Below are 23,605 nucleotides of genomic sequence, written 5' to 3'. Positions count from 1 at the left end.
AATGAATTCTTGCAGTGTGAAGATAAAGTAATGAAGTATTGCTTTGTAGTACAGGCTCATTTATAGCTTTGTTGCTGTTGTTTACCTTGTCCTTGCCCTGCTTCACATCTTGATACACTCTCCACCTTTCTCCATCGTTGCTGTAGGCCACTTTGTATGATCCCACGAACTGAACATGGCCGAAATCTTTGGCTCCCTGCGTGATGACTCCTGTGACTTTAGTCGGCACCAGCAGATCCACCTGGGAGACGAGAGAGAAAGTCAAATGTCAGATGTTAAATGTTTGAACTAGAGCCTGCACATTCTCTTTTAATGTCATCAGTGGATTTATGGTGTAAAGATAGTGGGCGCGAGAAATAGGTTTCAATTATTCACTGAATATTGAACAACAAGAAGAAAAAGTCCGTAAGTTCATCTCAGCAAAACAGAAAACGCTCGATGCAGCAGCTTCGGAGACCTACATCGCTCCATTTGGGTTAATTTTTAATCGCTTCTCATTTGTTGCGAACAGTTTTCAGTGCAGGGGTGGTAGGCAGTAAACACGTGCACACTGCTACTTTTATAGGGCTTTTTCCACTTCAATTATGCCTCATTATTCAGAACAAACACAACTGTCTGGCCTCTTAAACAAATACATACACACCAGCCTGTTTTACAAAACATCAAAGAAAAAGTCTTACCAAACTATGTCACACAGGCCAAAACAACATGCTATTTTTATGTGTTAATTATAAGACTTCAGATGAATAATGCATACAAATCAACAGGCCTAAAGAGCAATGAAGAGGAAGGCGGGACCTGCTTGATTGGTAATCAAGAGCAGCTGTATAAATGCTGCTTATTCATGCACCGTGTGAATTAAAGGGAGGGTCTGCAGTCTGGGCTCTCGCTCATTTAAAAAGTGTACTCACAGTCACAGATGAAGATAACACACGTTTTTATTCTCAGATTATATGAACAAGCCATGTCTCATGTGAAAGCTCAGCACCTCCAGAGGCTGCACTAGCACTGACTCATGGTGCTGTAGTTTAGTGAGAATTCACATCAGAGAGTCTTTTTAGGCTTTAACCAACTGGATTCTGGCGTTGGAACTGGCAACCCAAAAATAGAGTGACTGGATAATCGTCCTGAGAACCAAAACACCAAATAACATAAGGAACATGTTTTTGTTTTGTTTAGTTTAGCCAGTAAAATCAATATAGAATTTAAACATATAGGTCATTTTTAAATTCTACATCCCCTGCCTTTAATGCGAGAGTGGATCTTCATCTGTGTCTGCCTCAGCCCTGTCATGACTCCTCCTAAGGCCCCTAGTTGACAAAGTCTTACTTTTTGTCCTAGTTAACATACTTGCTTTATTCAATAGAAAACAGAAAAGTCAGGTCGCTGTGTAAAAATCTGCACACGGTGACATTTTGCTGTCAGGTTGTAGAACATAATGGCAAAATTTAGAGGCGCAGAGAGAGCAGGATATACAAAGCATGCAAATGAATGTCCCCTGCTACATACACGCACACAAGATGGAGGCAGCATATATCATGCTAATTGGCCTGTGTCATAGGCCAACAAATATAGTTTCATGAGGATTTGACAAAACAAATGCACTGTTCTGTTTCCCTGAAGTGTATGAACATATTAGATACTGGCTGAGTGACTTCCTGTGATCACTACATTAACATGTGTGTACTGCGCTGGAGCCCTGCTGAGCACAGAAAGCATAGATCAAAAAGCACACGCTACTGTGGAAATTGCATAGATAATCTATACTTTAGAAATTCATTTCTTTAAGTACAGCTTGCAGCTACGATAAAGCAGGCTTAGAAATATGTACACCAAGACCAATCACCTCCCCAATAGTGTGCTTTGAGTCTGGCTTTAACTGCAAATGCATTTTAAGTACTCAACAACACCACCCAGACCATCAAATCACACTTTTCTACGAAGATCTGGAGACCACAGTTCTTGTACACTTGGTATTTTTATATTCTCTTTCATGAAGTAACTAAAGTGATCTTCTGAGAGTCTATACTTCACTGTGATTGGCTACAAACACCTGTCACTCAGAGAACGATGAGCTCTGACCAATAGGAGAGTAGGAGGGTAGAACGTGTCTGTGTTTGTGCATTGAGCTGCAATAAATAGAGAACAACTGATTCACAATACGACATTATCAGATGGGATTGGCTCATACTGCCCTAACAATACATATATATATAGTAGTATAAGTAACATTTGAGTCTTGTTTAACCCATCATATGTTTTTGATCCATTCTTATGCGTTCTGCTCTTACCCAAAGCGGACATATGGCATACTGTATACTATATAACACTGCAGCTATAAGAAGCCCGCTCCTGCCGCCTGTATTGTCGCAGCCCTGTGGTGGATAAAGGGGCCTGTAGGAGCAGTGGCAGGGGCAGCTCAGGTTGATTTAAAGCCAATGACAGCGTGCATTGTACACCTTTGATTATGCTCCGGTCGCACAACACTGAGGTAATCGCGTTCGAGCCGAGCAGTCAGGTCTGTCACCAAAACAAAGGCGGCCTTGAAGGGGAACCTGTAATTGCTGTCACAGGTAGCGGTCAAAAAATACGAGTGCTCATGGCAGCGGCCCCTCTCAGCACTTTGATGGGCCAAACGAAATTAGGAGGAGAGATAAGCTTGTTAAACCAAACCCCTCCTCTTTTTCTCTCCTCTGTCCCGTTCCCTTCTGTTCCATCAAACCATTATCAGACACACTCACTCTTTGGGCTTATCTCTGGATTCTTATACCAATACTCCACAGAAGAAAAAAGGCACCAACGATTTAAAGATTATTTTGAACCTTGTTTATGTTGCAGACGCTTCAATTACTCTGATTATAATCTATTAAATATAAACTATAACTCCAAAAAGTTAGTTGTAGAAGTTGTAATAAAGGTATGCAGCAAGTAGTCGCAGATTTAGTCATAGAAATATCGACAGTTGTGGTAGTGTTGTGTAAATCTACATTCAAACGTTTTAATGCAGTGGTCCCCAAACACTGGGTAGGGGACCGGTACCAGTCCATTACGCATTTGCTCAAAAACAGTAAATAATTGATCAACGATTGCATCTTCTCCGATGTAACTTTCGCCTGTCCCTCATGACACGCTAATAAGTTTGTCCGTAGATATATAATGAAAAAAAGATCCACTAACTGCGCATGAATTTGTGAGTAAACTGGCCCAATCGAGCGTTTCTGTGCAACGAGACGATCAGCTGTTGGAGATCGCAAATGACGGTGGTCTTAAACGTTTGAGACGACATCTCTACTGACGTTCTGGAGGAAAATTAAGACAGAATATCCTGAGCACTGAAGACTTTACTACCTTTTTTCAACATCCTGTCTGTGTGAAATGGGCTTTTCTGCAGTGACATAACCAAGACAAAATCACGGAGCAGACTGGACATAAAAAACAAAACGCTGGTGTCATTGTCTTCCATCAGTCCTAGAAACAGGCGTAGGGCTCCCACTGATTTAGCACTATGGTGAGTTGAGATTTTTATGCACTTATTATTATTTTTGCCATATTTATCCGCCACGAGTAGAAGGTCCGTGGTGCAAAAAAGGTTGGGGACCCATGTTTTAATGTATACACAATTTGGTAAGCACTTCCTCGTAGTAAAAAGCACAACAAAAACAGAGTAATGACCATTTGTTTATAATGAAAGTCGTGCATTAGGTAGAGGTGAACCAGTCAATACTAATCACAATGCGCGCTCTTATTCCAACTCGCATACTTTTGCCTCTAAATGCAACTAAACTGCACTTTTGTCGTGTGTAGAAAAGTTTTGCAGCTAAAATATGACATCAGGTAGGTTGATATGTGTAAAATGTTTAATGTTCATGTGCAACAACAAGTCAACAATTTGTAGTCCGTATAGAATGTATCTGCTTTCAAGGTCAACAACCCAATGCAAAATAATACAACCCGAATGAGTATGGCGGTCCCCACGGCAACGGCTGGAATAAAGTGAATAGCTCAATCTGAAAATTAAGAGGTGCGTGCTTGAGAAACAGAATACACACTTCTTCAATACTTTACGAAGATGTGAGTCTGGTCACCGCTGAATCTCCCTGTTTTCAAATGGGTGTGATTGACCAATCGGGGACATGTATGGTCTGTCCAAATCACAAAAAAAGGGAGAAAAAATAAGACAAAGCGCTGAAAAATGTTGCAGATTTCAGTAGAATCAATGAGCCACTTAACTGAAACTCTAACTTTATTAATCTGGAGGTGAGATCAATTTGATTTTATTTGAATTTATAGATAGATATACTGACCGATGAACTCTTTTGTTTCACATGTCACTGAAAAAATCCAATTGCACGATCATGTTTGACCGGGCTTAAGACATGATGGAGGACGTAGGGACCAGACTGGTATCAATCTGTATAAAAAATAGAGAGATACAGTGGTCTCTCTTTTATTGCGGGGGTTACATTCTAAAAATAACCCACAATAGGCAAATCAGCAAAGTATCAGTATTATTTTTTATAATTATTATATGTTTTGCAGCTGTAAAACTCACCACACACTTTTCTCACACAGCGCATTTTCTCACATTCCTCTCTTGTTTAAACACTCTCAAACCTTCGTAGGTGCCTTTGTCGGTGCAGAACGTTTCATCGACATTGTGGGTTTTGTCGGGGAGAAAACAAATTGCAAACATACAGCACTTCAGAGTCACACTGCGATCCAACGTTTATGTAAATTTGTCTGAACACATTCTGTACTGTACAGGAGACACGGCGCGGAGGAGACTGATGGACAATGGTCTACAGTCCAACAGCCAATCAGGACGCAGAACACAATGCACGTTCATACAATGTAAAAAAGCATGAAAAATTGCACCAAAAAAATCAGCGAAACAGCGAAGAGGCACAACTGTATTCTGGGTTTTTCAGGTCACCGAGATTCAGAAATCGTCCGTTAATTTGCTTTTTGATTCATTTTGCAGGAGTGATTTGTGTTAGAGCAGAAATATGTGATGCCAAACTCAATCTCCTCATCAACCACCTTGAAAACTAACTTTGCTGTATTCTTGTGCAAATACTGTAACAAAAATCCAGCAATTAGGATATGTTCAGAACGTCCGTGATAAAAATAGCGAGATATCTTCTGCACATAACAGTCTGGGTCAATAGCCATTTGTACTTGTCTCGTCTTTAATAGCTGCATGTTAAGAAGTTTGAACATTTGTGCTCTCTGCTCATTAAAATAATGGCCACAAAGTAATGCGTCCTTATTTGAACTGGCGTCACTGTGCCAGGATATAGATTTTTTTGCAGTGATAAAGAGGTTTACGAGGATGAAGGCGAAGGAGAGGGAACGGTTTTATGAAGCCTGCCCACTGCATCCCAAATCCCGCTGTGTTAATGTAACTGTAACCTGTTTAAGACTCATTTGATCTTTATAGCCTGGAACTCAGCTAATTGTGTATTGACAATGTGAGTATGACACAGCAGTATATATACTCAGAAGTGGAAGAAAATGGATGGATAGATGGATGGATGGTGTGCCTCTGTGTAAATGTATTAATCTGATGTTGAATTCTCCCATTTGAGGAAATTATGGCGCTACCGCAATTATTTATGTGTCTAAAATGATGACGCAAAAACTGAATTAAACCCACAGTAAATCTTTATTATGGAATATTGTTGCATACAGGGGGTTTTATTTAGGAGACAGGACATGTTTTTTGTGCGGTTTATCGTGGGACTGGATTGCTCCTGGCTTTGGGAAGGGCTGAGCTACAGGAAGAGAAGCAAACTGATAGATTTCTATAATGCAGGAGCAATGGGCAGTTTTTTAGCCGCTGTTGCTTACGGTTTTCTCTTATTGTTCAAACTGACTGGAGGGTGGGAGCACTCAACACGTTTATTATTGATGCTAGAGGAGGCTTGGACTTTGCAATATGCTCCACAGTAATTTCAAGGTGTAAAAGTGCACTATGTAATTTTCTGGAGGAGGGTCTGCCACCTGCGTGTTTCCATTAGAGTTATTATTGCTTTGCCTGCCACAGTATTGTTATAAGTAGTATTATTTATCTCCATGGAGACAAACAGGTGGCGTCACCAGGCCAAATTACAGGTCAGAGCTGTGAAGAGGTGACCCTGTTCACGGTAATAATGCATGTTTTTTCCCCAGGTATTTATAAATCCTGAAATGATAGTGTGGAATACAGTGGTCCCTTGTTTATCTCGGGGGTTATGTTCTAAAAATAACCCACAACAGGTGAAATCTGCGAAGTATCAGCTTTATTTTTTGCAATTATTATATGTTTTGCGGCTGTAAAACGCCTCACCACACACTTTATACACTTTTCTCAAACAGAAATGAACATTTTGTCACATTTCTCTCTTGTTCAAACACTGTCAAAGTTCAACCTTCATAGATGATCTCCCTCTTACTCAATGACGCTTTAAATTTGTTGTTCACGTGTCCACAGAGGCGCCTCTCTGTGTAGATAAACACTTATTTCCAAAGCATTTCTGAAATTTGTCAGTGCAGAACGTTTCATCGACATTGTGGGTTTTGTCGGGGAGAAAACTTGCAAACCTACAGCACTTCAGAGTCACACTGCGAGCCAACGTTTATGTAAATTTGTCTGAACACATTCTGTACTGTACAGGAGACACGACACGGAGGAGACTGATGGACAATGGTCTAGAGTCCAACAGCCAATCAGGACGCAGAACACAATGCACACTCATACACTGTAAAAAAAGCATGAAAAAAGGTGAAAAGTGAACCGTGTTATAGCGAGGAACCACTGTACTCCAAGAAAAGCAATATTTTCTCCATAGAGACAAGCAGGTGGTGTTTCCTACAAAAAAGTTCCATAGAGCCCCTTTAAGATTGCATTCTCGCATCAAGTTTGACAATGTGATGTGACTAAAATAAAATGTTTCAGCTTACAGCCTGCTACGGGCCAATTACAATGCTTTGAGAATGGGATGAGTTTGTGCCTGCAGGCAGCTCTCTCCTTTGAGAATGTTTGGGAGCTCTTTAAATGCTTGAAAAATCCACACATATCTGACAAGTCCCACCACAACGGGTTTTATGTGTCAATCAACACAAAGACTGACATAAATGCATTGATCTGTGGACCTCTGCACCGCTGCTATACCTGTGCAACAATGGAAGTGATGAAATACAAAGCCAATTCCAAAAATAGTGCAAAACATTTGAGAATATATATAAAAAAAGTATTGATATTTGAGAATTTTCTGAAAAAGTGAGTAGATACTGTTGCTGTGTGATAGGCCAAATCCTGGTCTACTCTAGTGGCTCGTTCAAAGCTAAACAATCAATAAAATGCGAAAGGCAGTCGGACCAAGGGCCAGAAAGTACCACTACTTCTACTGCTTCAATCACTACTTCTGTCCCACCAGATATTCAGATAATTCTTACGATATACTTTTATTATCCACTACACAACAAAACTAAAATCTTTCTTTTCACCAGTTCTGTTTGCTATGAGATTGATCTGATGTTGATAAAGATTTAAAGCTGGAACGTGTAACTTTTCTGCTGTCAACTTGTCTCAATGGAGATGTTATTGTTTTGCCTGGGATGGTTAAAACAGTACGGCATTAAACTTCCATGGACAGAAACAGGTAACACCACCGGACATTTAAAATCTGTGGAAAGGCGAGTTTGATCACATAAATTATTCACGTTTTTCCTGTTTTTTCTAGTCTGTAAAATGTATAAAATAAGCACGAGATGGATTTAATGACATACTTTGGGTCACTCTAAGCAAAGTAATGCAATCTCAATGAAAAGTTACATAGTCCACCTTTTAAAATGACAAATAATCAGTGGCGAGATCATGACAGTGGGCCCTTTTGGCATCGCGGCGCTGAACAGACTCACCAGTGACCACAGAAGCTTGACATTTGAACGATGTGACTCATGCGCAATGTTTTTCAAAGTGATCCATGTTAAAATGTGACAGGACGGTGCATAAGAGCCACCAGGATGAAGGTCTTTGTTAAAGAGCGAGATGACTTGTTTTGGCACCACGTAAGGCAGAGTCAGCTACTTGGCCGGATTTAGCACATTTACAGCCAAATGACTAAGGACAGGAATGAAAGATGGTGGCACAAGCACAGACCGGTCTTACAAAGCAACTGTGCATTTAACAGTCTCTGCGGTGTTTTGTTCTTAATGGTGCATTCATGAAAAATAAATGCAATGGTAATTATGCTTTTACGAGGACAGACAACAGAATTATCCAGACAGCTGCTATTGATTCATTAAGTCAGCTTGTATAAATCCTATGAAGAAACACACTTGGTTTGATATCTTTTAGGTTATGTCATTGACACATCGAGTGACAGAAGATTTATGTGGACAATATTAAACATCTGATGTGTTTCTTCAGATATCATTTAGTTTAGAAGCCTTGGCTAAAGTACTGAGTGTCTATTCTATGAAAATACAACGTTTTGTGCATAATTTCATGTTTGTCCTTCCATTTACATTAATTTCAAACTATAAACTAGATGTTACTATTACTTACTCTTTAGCTACTCGACCAACTTCTCCATTCTCCATCTAATCGATCTACCTGAGACTACTACAAACATCCTACGGTAGAACTATCATCTTCTGTAGAGGTCTGTGGAAGCGTTGGAGCCCAAATGTTATACCTGAGATGGTAACAGGCCATTGTCAGAGCGCTGTAATAAAACAGACAGTGTTCGGCTCAGCGTGTCAACTGAAGCTTAAATGGTGGCACCAAGCGACGGAGGGAATTGGCCATGGCAAAAAGAACAGGAAGCAAATCAAGCATGTTGCGCTGGATCATTGGGGGCTATTACCACAAAGGAACAGCATCTCCAGGCCCAGTGAGGCGCACAGCCAATCAGAGAGAGTGAAGCAGAGCCGGGACTCGTGAGTGGAAAAAACGGCCCAGACGATGGCGTACTAAAGGACTGGAGGATTTCACACTCTGTTTAATTGTCACTGAGAACAGACACATGATGGACACTGTGCAAATGATCTTCACAGAGTCTGGAGTCAAAACATCCTCTAATTCTGTAGTGAACAAAAAAACAGTTCAAATTGGAAATAAAATAAAAATAAAAAATAAATTAAAAATAAAATACAATAAAATAAAATATAGTAAAATACAATAAAATAAAATACAATAAATTACAATACAATAAAATACTTTGTGGAGTATAGTTTAGACCAATATTTATCAAAAACAGTTCAAATTGGAAATAAAATAAAATAAAAATAAAAATAAAAATAAAAATAAAAATAAAAATAAAAATAAAAATAAAAATAAAAATAAAATACAATGCAATGCAATACAATACAATACTTGATCTAACCATCAGGGATTTCATTAAGTCAGTGAAGAACATCAAATCTAATACACACATGACATATATACCCAGACTATATCAGGTCTATGTTATGGCTAAACCAGGTCTAAAATTAGACTTAACCATGGATAAGGAAGTTCTAACCCAAAGGAGGACAAAAACATGAATAGATTTGTCTCAAAATAAAACAAATACTCAACTGTGGAGTACGACTGTACTCCACAGTTTGGAAGGGAAAAGTACATTTGAATTTCCATGATAACCGGTATATGAAACAACCCGTAACCTGTGACTTCTACCTCCATTCTGTCGACTCTGTCGCTTTGGTAAAAAAAGACCTTGATGTGATTGATTTAACCTACAAGCTAACCATATCCCGCTTGTGCTTTGCAGCTCCTAATCTCCCGAGAACATGCTATAAAGACGTTAGCTTCAAATGAACTCCGGAGAATCTCCCAGATCCTCATGCACAACAGCCTGAACCCATCTCCGCCGCACTGATTTAGGCTCAGACACCTTCACTTCTGACAATTCCTCCCGATCTCCAGATTACAGTGGCGCTGCTGTGAAGTCATGAATCAATCATCTGCAGATAAAGGAGATAAATGTACCCTGCCTTTAGCCGCGAGCCGATGAAGATCAGGAAGCAGTGCTGAGGATAAGATGGCTTCCTGGGATAATGAAAACAAAGCATTCACATCACCGGTTGTTAGTATGTTTAAGCGGACGCAGTAGCAAGGAGAACACACTAAAAGGCAACCAATTGGATCAGAGAAGCAGATGGATTTAGCTGCCTTACCCGTAACTTCATTTGTAAGTTAATTGAATCTGCATAGTGCTAGCTGCAGGGAAAGGAACCAAATAACACAAAAGAAACAGACTGATTGGGTAGAGCTGTGACGATAAAAAAGTTCAGATCAAACTAGTGAGGATTTATTTTCTGAAATTCCTGGATAATGTTGCAGCAAACTATCGAATTAACATTGGCTGCAGGCAACAGAGCGGAACCAATACCAAGCTTTACTAACGTCTGTAGTGAAAGTATTTTGCAGCTTTCTCATTGGGTAAACATCTCAAACAATAATGGCAAGAATTAAGGTTCAAAGACTAACTATTAGCTTTTTAGGGCTACACAATGCATGACAATTTGTGCTGCAGGCAGACAGTTTTCACTAGAGGCACGGAGAAATTCATATCACAATTTTCTTTGTTGCCAGATCATAATTTGTATTTTATCATTTTTATCATTCACCCTTGTAGCCTAAACTACTTTTCTGTTTTTCTAATGCATTCGAGAGGTAAATAATTCTTCTTCTGAAAGCTCAAACTTCGCTGTGACTGCGTAAAAACTAACCAAGTGAATGTAGAAGTGGATAAAAAAAAGTATCAGTGTTTGAGAATACATAAATAGAGAAGAGTGAGTGACAATATGACCAAAATAGCAGATTGTCACAGGGATAAGTTTACAATTTGATACTCAACATGATACTGCCCAGCCCTGCTTTGACAGTTACATTATGTGCCCCTCACTGATTGCATGAGAAACAGAGAGATGCCACCTCGGTAACACGTTTTAATCAGTGCACAGATGAAGAGTGGCTGCAGGTGCTGCTTGTTCTCATTGTGTTCTGTGTGTGAAGACAAATCATGCAAAAACAACACACAACACAATGTTTAGGTGCTCAGAACTCTGGAGTCTTCACATCTGCAGGGACAAGCTTCGTGTTTGTTCAGACGCAATCATCTTGGAAAGGCTGGAGTTTCTTTTGACCCTGGATTAGCGAGGAAACTTGTATACGTTGTGCTACGCAGCTTTAAATTCATGCTTTGAAAGGGTGTTTGTCTCCATGGAGATGTTATTAATTTGCCTAGCTTGTTCCACAGTATATACTTGAACTAATTTACCACCACGAAGACGTGCGCGCGGGCCAAGTCACAGGTGAGATCTGCGAGGAGCCTTTTTCATAGTAAAGATGCATGTTTTTCAAGGATTTTTTGAATAATACAAACCTGTAATTGATTAATAATACAAGATGGATAGGTTTAAAGACATTTCTATGGAGACAAGCGAATAGAGGAAGGTTACATACTATTTGTATTAATATGGGCAGGGCCTGGAGGACTTGGGAAGCGAGTGGAGGTGTAGTTTGGACCTATTGACAGATATTACTGACACGTATAAACAAAGAAAGTGGTCTAGTGCAGGACAGGACTGGTGTTAGGTTCGCTACAATGATGCTGTCTGGTTTTACTGGTGTTTGCTCGTACTAACTTCTCCTTTCTGTGTGGCCAGGGAGTTAGAAGGATACATTAAGACTCAGGGTTTCAAGATTATTTAGTTAGTGTTTCATATATTCAGAAAGCTGGTCACGTACTAAAAGAATCATGTTGATGTTACTGTTGTTTGGTAAAGTGTCAGTAATCGTGACAATGTCTTAGTTAAGACCACCTTATATAAGCTGTGAGGTAATTATATCAAATGTGATCATTGTGTTGAAAACAATGCAGTAATTATAGCCTCATACCACTAATCTTGCAAACCGCACTTTGACTGACGCAGAAACTACATTACAATCATATAATCTTATTCATTCACCATGTGCTATTTCCTGCAAATCTTTGGATTGAAGGAAGGAGCTTCAGAGCAGACACGGGACCTAAAGTAACACTATGCAGACGTACATAGTCCTCCTCGTGGCTGTGACTTAATCGATATGGCGTGTCTGTAGAGCTGTGGGTGAAAGAGGAGCCTGTCTCATGCTGACTGGTACTAATAGCTTCATTTGTGAGTATCAAGGCTTGAAGGACACTGAGGATACATACCCCTTGAAAGTTCGCTATAATCTCCACTTCACCAAAGTGCTGCTGTGTTGTTCTGGAAATAGAGACATGATAGTTGCTATTCCAGATGATCAAAATCCCATCCTAAATCCTTTCATGCCACAAAGCTCAACTCTCTCTCTCTGAGGCGCCATTTCTGTTTTAAGAACAAAAGTCTTTATCTTCACTGCGTAAACACTCCAGAAGAACCCGGAGTTTCAATGGGATAAATTAAAGTCATTCTCCACTATGAACAAACAGCAAGCTAATTCTACTGATTAAAAGACGTAAGAGTTTGTTGTCAGCTCAGCTAACCGGATCAGAGTTTTTATGATTAGAAGGCTTGGCTAAAATGGCATCACGCAAATACAGTAGGCTACGACGCAGTTTGGTACCAACAAAGGCTCACAGAGATTCCTAATGGTTGCCTAATCTCTAATCAGCATTTTTTTTGTTCCCTCAAGGGCCATATTTGAATTCAGGCATGTGGAGGATGGCTGGACCAACGCCAACAATTTCTGTAGAATATATGTCACTGTAATCTGTTGATACACGACCATAAATATTGTTTGCTAAGACTAGTAGAATTAAAGTTAGACAGGGTTAAAAGAATATAACAGACGAGCATAATCCAATAGTTCCTGTTAGAGTTTGAGCACACTGGTCCCCTGGTCACCTCCGAGCAGACACCACCTGCCTCTGAAAGTTACTACTTCCACAGCGTGCATTTGTGTCCCTTTACTTAATTAACACTACATAGACCAAACAGGACAGCCAGCATACCATTTTAAACATCTTGAATTCATCACAATTGGCATCAAACAGTTCTGCGCGTTTTGCACTAATGAATAACAATGTGTAAAATAATAACCTTCTTGTAACAGGCCCTGATGATAAGTACTACAGTGAAGTGCACAGTACGTGATCATTGACGGAGGTGTGGGCCACATGCAGGGGCAGAGTGGGGCTCTGAAATCTGTCAGGAGCGTTTGCAATGCAGCAGCCCGTCAGTAATCTCCCAGCCTTCTTTTTAAGTGAGAAAAAGAAACATTTAAAAAAAAATAAAATAAAGATAAAATAGCTTAGACAAATCACGCAAATGTGTAGGACGGTTTGGGGCGTTTCTCCATGAAAAAAAAAAAAAAAAATCACATAAATTCCTCATTTCTCTTGCATATAAGTAATAATGGGCTTATTACAATAAATAAAAATATTCATCAGACAATAGGCCTGTACTACTCTTTTACATGTTATATTAAATAATTTACTTCAAGATAAAATATTCAATTCAATGCAGAATTTATGTCTAATAATCAGCCGACCTCACTGATGCTCTGAACAGGACAGCTTTTTGTGTTTTGTGCAGAGTTATAGCTGTCATTTTAAAACCTTTTCACAATAAAGCCAATTCTGCAGTTCGTTAATGCACAAGGTTTTATTTTGAAAGGGCCACAGGAGGTGTTTGCAGTGTCTTTGGTGCTCTTTGGTGGTACTTTGCTGAGGTTTTGGGCTACATAGGAACTAACACATGACTTGACGACAGTTTGCAGTCCATGATGAATCAGAGCAGAAAGAGGAGGCGCATCGCTACTGACAGTCCGACGAAGAGCCACAGTGGAGTTGGTCTGTGCGACACAGGAGGAGATGCGATAGGGGGCGCACTCCCTCCTTGGGCCGCTCTTCTTCGGCCACGCGCCCTCTCGCATCCCCCCTGTCTGGCAACAAACAAGCCCAGCACTGGCCCACGTAGGCTGCCAGCCAACTGGGAAATCGCCCGTGTCTTCCGATTGCCTGTCCACCACTGGCCACATGACACATACTTAAGGAGATAATAGTGTGTGAAAACAGCTCAACAAACCACAGGAGTTGTTTGGGATCCTGTCAGGTGCACACTTCTAAGTTGCAAATGAAGTGAAGAATCTTGCAGTGTAAACAGGTTTGACAGTACATTTGAATTTTGCAAGGAAATTGTTTCATAAGATCATTTCGAAATAAATATAAGAACAATAGAAATGTATATGTCATATGATTTGAGAACAAATCTGAAATAATTCTAACCCCTCTTTACCAGCGTGCTGTGTGTCTTTGTTTGCAGCATGTTGACTATACTGTAGCTCAGAGAGTAGAGGCTCGGTCAGAGTATTAACAGTGACACAGGGAAATGGAAAAGTACAGTGTCTCTGTGGTCACTTCTTTCTGCTATGTGGACATGTTGATATGCATAATTAACTAATCAGCTTATACCAGCTGGAACTCTTGGCAACTTCGTCTGACAGCTTCGGCTTTTCTCTTGAAAACATCTTACAAGATTATGGTTTGGTGTCCCTCTGTGTAATTTTATCTCCTGACAAGACAGACAAACTGTCCATTTGTGTGCTTTCTCTTTAGTTTTCATATACATTGTCACATTGAAGTGCAGCTAGTGTTATTATGAGCTAATCAAGTGGTTATTCAAAAATACTTTAATAGACAGAAAATGCACTGGGCCCTAAGAACATAAGATCTCAAATTAACAAGGGCAGCTTTGACACATGTGCGATTTTATTCATATTGTCTTCCTTTTTCAGCTTTTTGCAGCCAGTAACAATATAAATCCATGAAAATATTTGCACTGAACCAACCAAACATTTATTTTGATAATTAGTGCACACTACTCTTGAGCAGTGGCTAGAGCTGCACCATTTGCCTTGTGCTTAAAATCTAGTGTCCGCTAAGCCTTTGCTGGGAGCCTGCACTCACAGCTCTGCAGTCGTCTTGATTAATAGGAATACTTAATTTGTCATTAGCCCTGATTAATTCCATTAATCCAGCAGCTTTAAACCCATTTCGTAATGTTGCTGAGAATTACTTCTTTGCCACTGTGACCACTCAGAGAAAGACAGTAAGTATGGTCATTACCTTATGATCAATAACAACATCCATATCAGTTTCATTGTGAGGCCCACATTACACAGGCTTGGTGTAAAAGAGACAGACATTTTATATGCCCGGCTGTGTAGAAATGGACTTCTGCCCAGGAAGCCATTGATTTTCTGGCTGCGCCTGTATAGTATCTCCCCTCTCCTACAAGCGCGGCATGTAATATGAGACCACTAGTTTTCTTTTACCCACAGCAATCAATTTTGCTTAGTCGAACCCTATGGCCTAGACTGGGACTGGCTAAGTACCTGTCTCCCCCAACATAGCGCTGGTGCCCCTCACCTTCAGCAAAAGTATGCAGTGTAAAAACAGCACATCTGACTGTAGACCTGACCAATCTAATAACAGCCATCCAGCCAGTGTGACTGTGAGAGAACTGTGTCACTGAGAGGGGCCAGATGTGCTCAGGAAGCCAACCAAATCAAAGAAATCATTCTGATGTTCAATTCTCTCTGACCGTTCTCATGGTGATTGCTTTTATACCGTGTTTTGCAGCTTGCAGCAAGATGCAAAGGCATTTATAGTCTTTTATCCTAAAAGGGACGACTGGAGAAAGATTCAATATATAGGGTAATGTGTGGAGCCATAGTGGGCATGGCGGAGTCTCATGGCCGAGCTGCAGATTGAGCTGGAGTCATGTCTTGTCCCTTTCAGCAGACAGACACAACCATCAACTGCTCTAATGAAAATGATGGGCTGCTCTCTTCCAACTGTGTATACGGCGTGGGCTGCAGCTGAGCATAACAAGACTCAACTTTCCAACAGAGGCGTGTGGGAGTGTTATTCAAATACACTGGAATTAAAGAAAAAATGGAAAGGCATCCTACTGCTCAATGTTTCTAAGGAGGAGGCATGAAAGACAGCTAATAGAGCTAGAGCTTAAAGATACAGAACCCTCCACAGCAGACAGTGAAATGTATCAATTATGCAGTGAGTCCATGCACTGGCATGTATATAGCATGAATTACTATGCTGGGGGAGTCATTGCTAATCCTTAAAAGAATAGCAATACTTTAGAAGGCATACCTTCTGACCAATAGTCTTTTGTGTACTAGATTAAGACCAGCCAAGCGTTACCTGTAGCCACTGGGATTGGTCACTGCGTCCGGCTGTCCAGGCGTTGACCTTGCCCTGTTTGTCCAGACGGGCCTTCCCCGGCTCCCATGTGAACATGTCCATGTTGAGGGTCCTGAAGACACTGGAGGCTGTGACCTGGTAGTCCTGGATATGACCCGACTTCATCCCCAGGGGCTCGGAGCAGCCTAGCATACATCACATATGCACATTGTACATGTTATATTTACCAGTGTGCTGCAGTGCGTTTTCACTATTGCAAGTGCAGCAAAAACAGCTGCATTGGATAACATGATTAATTGTCTGTATGCCTAGGGCTCCTGCACTGCCTTCTACATGTGAGCGTAACAGAAGAGCATATATCCCTGGTGCATTCTGAGTGTCCAGGTGAGAAGCATGAAGATAATAAGTGTTGCTTTCTATCCACTAGCATGAACACAACCGGTGACAGACTTGTGCAGTACCATTTCCAAAGACTGCTTTTAGTCTCTGCAACACTTTGAGCAGACCTGAAAATGCCAAATATATGACAACAAATGACAAACTTCCTTTTGCCATTTCCCTTTCAAGGCTGTGAATTATCTGGATGCCTGGTAATTCAGTGATTTACATGTTCATTAAAACATGTGAATTACTGAATCAGATGGCCTACCTGAAAGACCTCCTCCATTTATTCAAACTTGACAACAAAGTATTACAAAGATAATTACCTGACAGCTCACAGCCGAGTAGCTCCATGCGTAAAGTGCAGTGCCTCCTGCAGACTTGTGGGTAAATCCGCACATACTGGGCCTCAATGGGAGGAGTGAAGGAGTTGGCCGATGGGGCATTGTTATCCACGTTTCCTCTAAAAATCTGCAACATAAAATAGAAAAAGAGTTAAAGGGAGTTTGGAAATGATTTTTCTTTTTCAATGATGTAACTAGTCTGTCTGCCACTGTCTCTAGTGACTACTCCACTCAACAAATTGCTGTCATTCAAGGTCAATGAGCTAGAATTACCGGGAAAAATAGACAATTTCTCGCACCATTTGAGCTCGTAATTTATAAGAACAGTGGTGTGGTCTAAATTAGTGGTCCAATTATGCTACTTTACCTTCTGGAGTGTTTTATCCAAATGACCTGAGATTAGCACTGATGCATTATACATCACTGTAAAAAATCGAGAGGAAGAGGAAATGCCATGTATTTTATTGCTGTGAGTAACTAAAGTGTGCTCTTAACATATACGTGTGTAGCCACTGGCCACAAGCCTATTCTGTACTGAAATAAATTGTTTTTTTACTTTATTGTTCTCTTTGTTTCCTTTGGGTCTGAGGATGGAGTTATAGACGGGGGAGAGGTGATGTCTAAGGCCCACGTTCCTGTTCAAGGAAGAATTGTCTTTGTTAACAAAAATTGCTTATTTAACACCCCTCTCAAGCCATTTCTTTTCTCTGGCTAAGATTTGTACCTCATTATCTTCAAAAGAGTGGTTAGTGGCTTTGACAAAGGAAACAAAGAGAACAATAGAGCGAGCTAGGAAGCCAACAGGTGCGAAAAACACCCATTAACAGGTGTATGAATATGTTGAGTATGTCTCAGGCACAGTACACGCTTAGTGCAGCTCAACAGACGTAGCCTACACAGAAATTGTAAACAAAAGCTGCTTACAGTTTCAGTGTAGTTAGCCCCTCCCTTCAGTTATAAAGCAGTGTCCAGCAGTAATTTGACCAGAACAGAAGAAGCGACTTGGATGAGCAGAAAAACGTCTCCACTCCCACAACGTTTTGTCCAGTTGACAGATTTTACTTTTAGCTTTTACTTTGTTTTGTAACTTTTATAACTGTTGTGGTTGATAAATGTTATTTTAATTAAAGCAAAAAATGTCACCAGAAAACAGCAATTTATTTTGTTCTTGCATCAGCATTTGCTTTTCTTTTATGGTTCTTAATTGCTCTGTTAAAAAGAGGCTAAACGTTAACACCCGCCTTTTTGTTACTGCAAAAACAAAGTTGGCTATTAATTCCCTAAATGATCTTAGTAATAGTTTGCAATATTTGATGCTGTATGTTATAACTGCTTCATAATTCCATAGTATAGTCATTTTGGGACCATCTTTGGAACAATGCCACTTTAAAAACATAGTAAATGGCTTCTATGAGAAAATTCAACTCAGTAAAAAAAACGAGAATTTCCCTGGCCATTGTTGTGTATAATAAATTTCCAGAGAAATTTGGAGGTCGTGGTCTTTCGGGAAGCTCAGCCAAATGGAGGACAGGCGCGGTTCGCTGTCAGGGATGATAGAATGCTATGAGGCCTGTTTGGTGGCTGTTCATCCCCAAATAGTATAAAAATTCAATCTAGAAGTCATAAAAGTGGAGAGGGGGGTACGGCAGGGGCAGCAAGACAGGCCCCGGTGTGTGCTAGCTAATTAAAAAGCCATCTCATCATGTCCTCCAGCTTGTCCTTGGTTCTGTTCACTATGTGTGTGTTGTTGTCGGTGCCAGTCTATGGGGATCAGTAATGGCTGCAGTGTCTTACCATATCATCGTCTTTGCCCTTCGCTTTATATGTCCGCCATGTCTTCCCGTCATCACTGTAGGCTACTTTGTAAGACTTGACGTACTCAGGGCTGCCGATCCGCTTGGCACCCTGCGTAATTAGGCCGGTGACCCTCATTCTCCGCAGCAGGTTTATCTATAGGAGCAAAAGAAACACGCAAAAATGTATGAAATTGTAATATTCAAATGGGCGTGCGTGCGGATGATGTGCAAGTGATTGGAATCAATTTGCAGCCTGTATCTTTTCTGTCAGGGCCATCCATCTTGTTCAGAGACGCAGTGATAAAATGGAACGTTGAATTAATTTGCAGAGCCCAGATCGGGTCTGTCAGGCCTGCACAGACTGTCAATACTGAGTCAATATAAAGCAGAGGCAATTTAGAAGGAAATAGAGGCTAAAGTGCTGTAATGTACAAAATGAGCTTTTGTCTCAGCACACGGGAAAAGATCACTTTGTGTTTCAAGTTTCATTTTCTGCACTGGATTGATGAAGTTAGTTGAGTGAGTGGGTGTGATAAGATAAAATTTTAGTGTTATGAAAATGAAACAATTATTCTCAAGCAACAGTGATAATTTGCACGATGTCTGATGTATTACCATTGCAGCCTATGTGAACAGCTTGATGAAAACAGGCCAAATGATAAAATGACATAAACAGAAAAACAAAAAGCATTTCGGTTTACTAGTTTGGACAATAGATGCAACTCTGATCACACAGTCTAATACAGGGCTGTCCAAACTACGGTTCAGGGGCCAAATGCAGCTCTCGGACCAATTTTGGTTGGAAAAAAAAAAAATCCATTGTTGGAATAACCTGATCATTCAGTATATTCAGGTGTCAGCTGACCTCATTCTTGAACCTAGACCTGACCAACTGCAGCAACCCCAACCTATATTTGCTTAGTTAAATCCAGGTGGCGACTTTTTTTTTTGGCCAGGTAGTGTATAATGACCCCGATTATTGATTTTCCAAATAATTATTGCTGTTCAACCCATAATCATTTGTTAGCTGGACAAGTTGTTACGCGTTAACACAGAAAAAGTACTCTTGTTTTAGCTTCCATTTGGCATAATCCATAATAATTTTGAAAATATATGAAGAGGTTTATAAATGCATATATAACACATCGTAGAACGCTTGTGGACATTTAAAGATAAAAGCTAACTGCATGCTTTATAGTGCAGAATAGGTGACCCGAGCGTTATATACAAATCCGTTTAAGGGGGTAATAGCTTCTTGGCAGGGAAAACAGGTGATATTTTTTCTCCACACTAACACATGGACTGAAACCTCGACCACCCTGTAATTCTGTTTTCCTGTGATTTTACATTTTTCCTTAACACCCTTTGACAGTTGCCGACAGCTTACTTCATTATAACAGTGTGACAAAGCCTTTGGGGCCGAGGTGCGCGCAGATCCACACTATAGGGGACCAAACAGAAAGACTCAAACCTGCTCTGGACATTTTCTGCAAACAAATGAGCGATGAAGTCCACAGATACAGATGACAGATATCCATTAATCATTTTAACACCACATTCACACCAACTGTTTTTATAGAGACTGGAAAAACACTTCGCAGATGTCCACTCTCAAGAGGCAAAGTGACGGGCCAAAACTAGAAAGTGAGGATTAGGGATATCAAAAGAAGTGATAAAACAGAGCATTATTAATCCAACTGAAGCTCAGTCTGTTTATAATAACACAATGTTTACACTGCAATCAGACAATAGGGAGATTATTTATGGAGCAATGGTAACTGGGCACATTTTTATACAGCGCTTTGTCACCTTCAAGGAACTTTACAGCATTTTACATCAAGGAACCACTCACCCATTCACACACACTCATACACAGTGTATGCAGACACTAGAGGCAAGGTGGGTTAAGTGTCTTGCCCAAGGACACAGCGGCAGGACTCATCTGTAGAATAGCCAACTACTGTCACCCGCAATCAACATTTATATCCTCTGAAGACCCAAGGGTAAAATAAACAACTACAATTATGATACAGAAAATACAAATATTTGGTTATTATGATTAGATCATTTGTACGATGTCAAAGTAAAAGTCAAAAGTAAAATCTGTCAACTGGAGAACTTGTAGGGGTGAAGATGTTTGGCTGCTCATCCAAGCCACTTCTTCAGTTCTGGTCAGATTACTGCTGGACACTGCTTTATATCTAGCTGAAGGGAGGGGCTAACTAAACTGAAAACAGCTTTTGTTTACAGTTACACTAAGTTAAGCTACACTAAGTGTGCACTGTGCCTGAGTCATAACTAGCATTTTCATACAGCTCTTAATGGATGCTCACAAACCTATTGGCATCCTGGCTAGTTCTATTGTTCTCTTTGTTTCCTGTGTTTGCTTTTGGTCTGAGGATGGAGTTATAGATGGGGGAAAGATGATGTGTAAGGCCTCCATTCCTGTTCAAGGAAGGACTGTCTTTCATAACAACAATTGCTTCTTTAACTTCCTTCTCAAACCATTTCTTTTCTCTGGCTCAGATCTGAACCTCACTACTTTCAACAAGATCTCCTACAACTTTTTGGTCCAGTTGACAGATTTACTTTTGGCTTTTATTATGGATCAAACCTGGGCGACTGAGGGATCACACACACATGTACAATGCCATGTTAATGAGTGAATTCAAATATATAGTATAATGATACAGGTATCAACTGATACTTAAATCAACTACAGTGTCTCAATTGAACAGGTATCAATACTGAAGAGACATATCTAGGGAATATTTTTACCTTTCCTGAATAGTTGTATGATATAGAGCTATAAAGTAACAAATATAAGACCATATAGTGATATTAAAAGATGCTACAATGACATTCTGTGATTTAAAAATACCGGTAAGTGTTTTTAAGTGGTACTGAAAACTGTATCGAGCATTGTTCTTACTAACTCAGAGGAACCTGTCCTAATCCAAGAAAAAAAAATGGATGCAGAAGGAAGGATATCTGGCATAATAGACCCTTGTAGGTAGAAAACAAAGGCAGAACACTATATCTGTAGTATGTATTGGGTGTTCATATCGACCACGCTGTTGCCTTTGTATTCACCACAATCTCCTGTTGTTTAATGACTGTTAATTATCCATGAGGACCACTCTATGAGACCCCCTCTGTAATAAGCCACTCGTGAGCGTTTCTTTACTCTGGCCACAGATGGATACTTCTCACTAATTAGAAGCCTTGTCACCAAAAGGCCAGGGCCGTGCTAATTGGGGTGATCCTTCAGAAACACGCCTCTGTCACGCGGGTGCTAATAGTGATGCATTTGTTTGACTGTGGCATCACTGAAAACATCGTTCACTTCAAAACCTTTGGCCTGTACTTCTTTTGTACGGAGATCAGTGCAGGAAGTACGTTAGAAGTATGTTAGAAAAAAAGCAACAATAATGGTTTAAGCTCTGTTGCAATTAGGACTAATTTTCCTTCACAGATTAACAATATATCCACAGGCATGATTTCCTCACTAGAATCCAATTCAGTTCATTTTACAAAACAAAGCGGCTTCCAACGAGCTGCACATGGTGTTGAAATACAAAATAAGCACATTTAGTAGTAAGAAAACAGCTGAACAAAAAAGATAAGACCAAACAAAACAACAAAAACAAATCATTGAGTAAAATCAACATACTGAACTAATAAATAAGTATAAAAGAATAAACTGAAAGGTCCGCCATTACACGTTATATCTGTACTGTGGAACTTTCCAGGCAGTAGTACAGTAAACGGGTGGCAGAAAAAGTAACACATTGCACCTTTAAATAAAATGTACCGTAAATTTCGGACTACAGAGCGCACCTTGATATAAGCCGCACCAGCTAAATTTGAAGAGAAAATCAATTTTGTACATATATAAGCCGCACCTGAATAAAAGCCGCAGGTTTTCATATTGTAACATGAGATATTTACACAGAAAGACGGTGCACCGACACGCTTTTTTTTAAACTGTGCCTGAAAATTGGCACCAACACGACAACAACACGGGATGAACACATCTGCAGGTTTAGAAAATAAAGCTGCACCAACACGGAAAATCTGCTTTTATTTCCTCTGAAAACTTTTGTCGTCTTTTTACATTGACCAAGTTGGATTCATTGATGTCGAGCTTACGTGCAGTGGCTCTATTTCAGGGGTCGGCAACTCGCGGCTCCGGAGCCGCATGCGCCTCTTTCCGCCTCATACTGCGGCTCTGCGTGGCTTGGGAACTAACACAGACACAGCTCAGTCCTGCGTAAAGAGCCCTGATTTTGAGACGTTGTGTGCACAGGGGTCAGGAGCAACTTTGGCCCGTCCCTAATGACACACTAATAAGCTCGTCCGTAGATGTATCATGAAAATCCTGCTGGAAATCGCCACAGAAATCTATTTGATGTAGTAGCAAGTATATTATCTGCTCTTGTCTCCGCGGTGACGTATCACGTTTAACACATCAGACACGACGCATTAAAGTAGAGCCACAAGCGAGTGAAAATGAGCCAAAACAAAAGTCTTTGGAGATCTTTTTAACAAAGGGGAAAAGGACAACTGAGGAGCCAGAAGAAGAGACTACGACCTCCAAGAAAAAGAAAGATAAATTTAACAGACAATGCCTACTTAAAATCTGGGTTTGTCGCTGCAGGTGACTCACGCACAGAGTCCGCTCTACGTAACATACGGGAAAAGCAAATAAGGCAATGAAACCTTCAAAACTGCTTTGGCACATGGAGAATAAGCACCTGGGATTAAACGATACGCTACGAGTTTTTTTGTTGTTGTTTTTTTAAAGAAACTGCGGAGTAGAGTAGACATAATCACATAATCAGCGCGATGCATGATGCAGCGGTTTGGTGAGTTGTATTTTTTTAATGCACTTAAGTTGTTT

General features: G+C 40.3%; 1 protein-coding gene across 3 annotated transcripts in view; it reads right to left on the bottom strand.

Moving 5' to 3' along the window:
- LOC117376542 (EGF-like repeat and discoidin I-like domain-containing protein 3) overlaps positions 1-23,605 on the bottom strand; it is a 119,308-nt gene that overhangs the window by 11,890 nt on the left and 83,813 nt on the right. For all 3 annotated transcript variants that reach the window (XM_033973048.2, XM_033973049.2, XM_033973050.2), the window contains 4 exons: positions 18,701-18,856; positions 16,889-17,033; positions 16,182-16,366; positions 86-241 (listed from right to left, as the gene is read on the bottom strand). In XM_033973048.2, the coding sequence (XP_033828939.1) occupies positions 86-241; positions 16,182-16,366; positions 16,889-17,033; positions 18,701-18,856 (642 nt within the window). The remainder of the gene's footprint in view (positions 1-85; positions 242-16,181; positions 16,367-16,888; positions 17,034-18,700; positions 18,857-23,605) is intronic.

This window comes from Periophthalmus magnuspinnatus, chromosome 9 (assembly GCF_009829125.3).
Source record: "Periophthalmus magnuspinnatus isolate fPerMag1 chromosome 9, fPerMag1.2.pri, whole genome shotgun sequence".
In the NCBI taxonomy this organism is placed as follows: Eukaryota; Metazoa; Chordata; class Actinopteri; order Gobiiformes; family Gobiidae; genus Periophthalmus; species Periophthalmus magnuspinnatus.
This window is presented reverse-complemented; position numbering and strand designations above follow the sequence as displayed.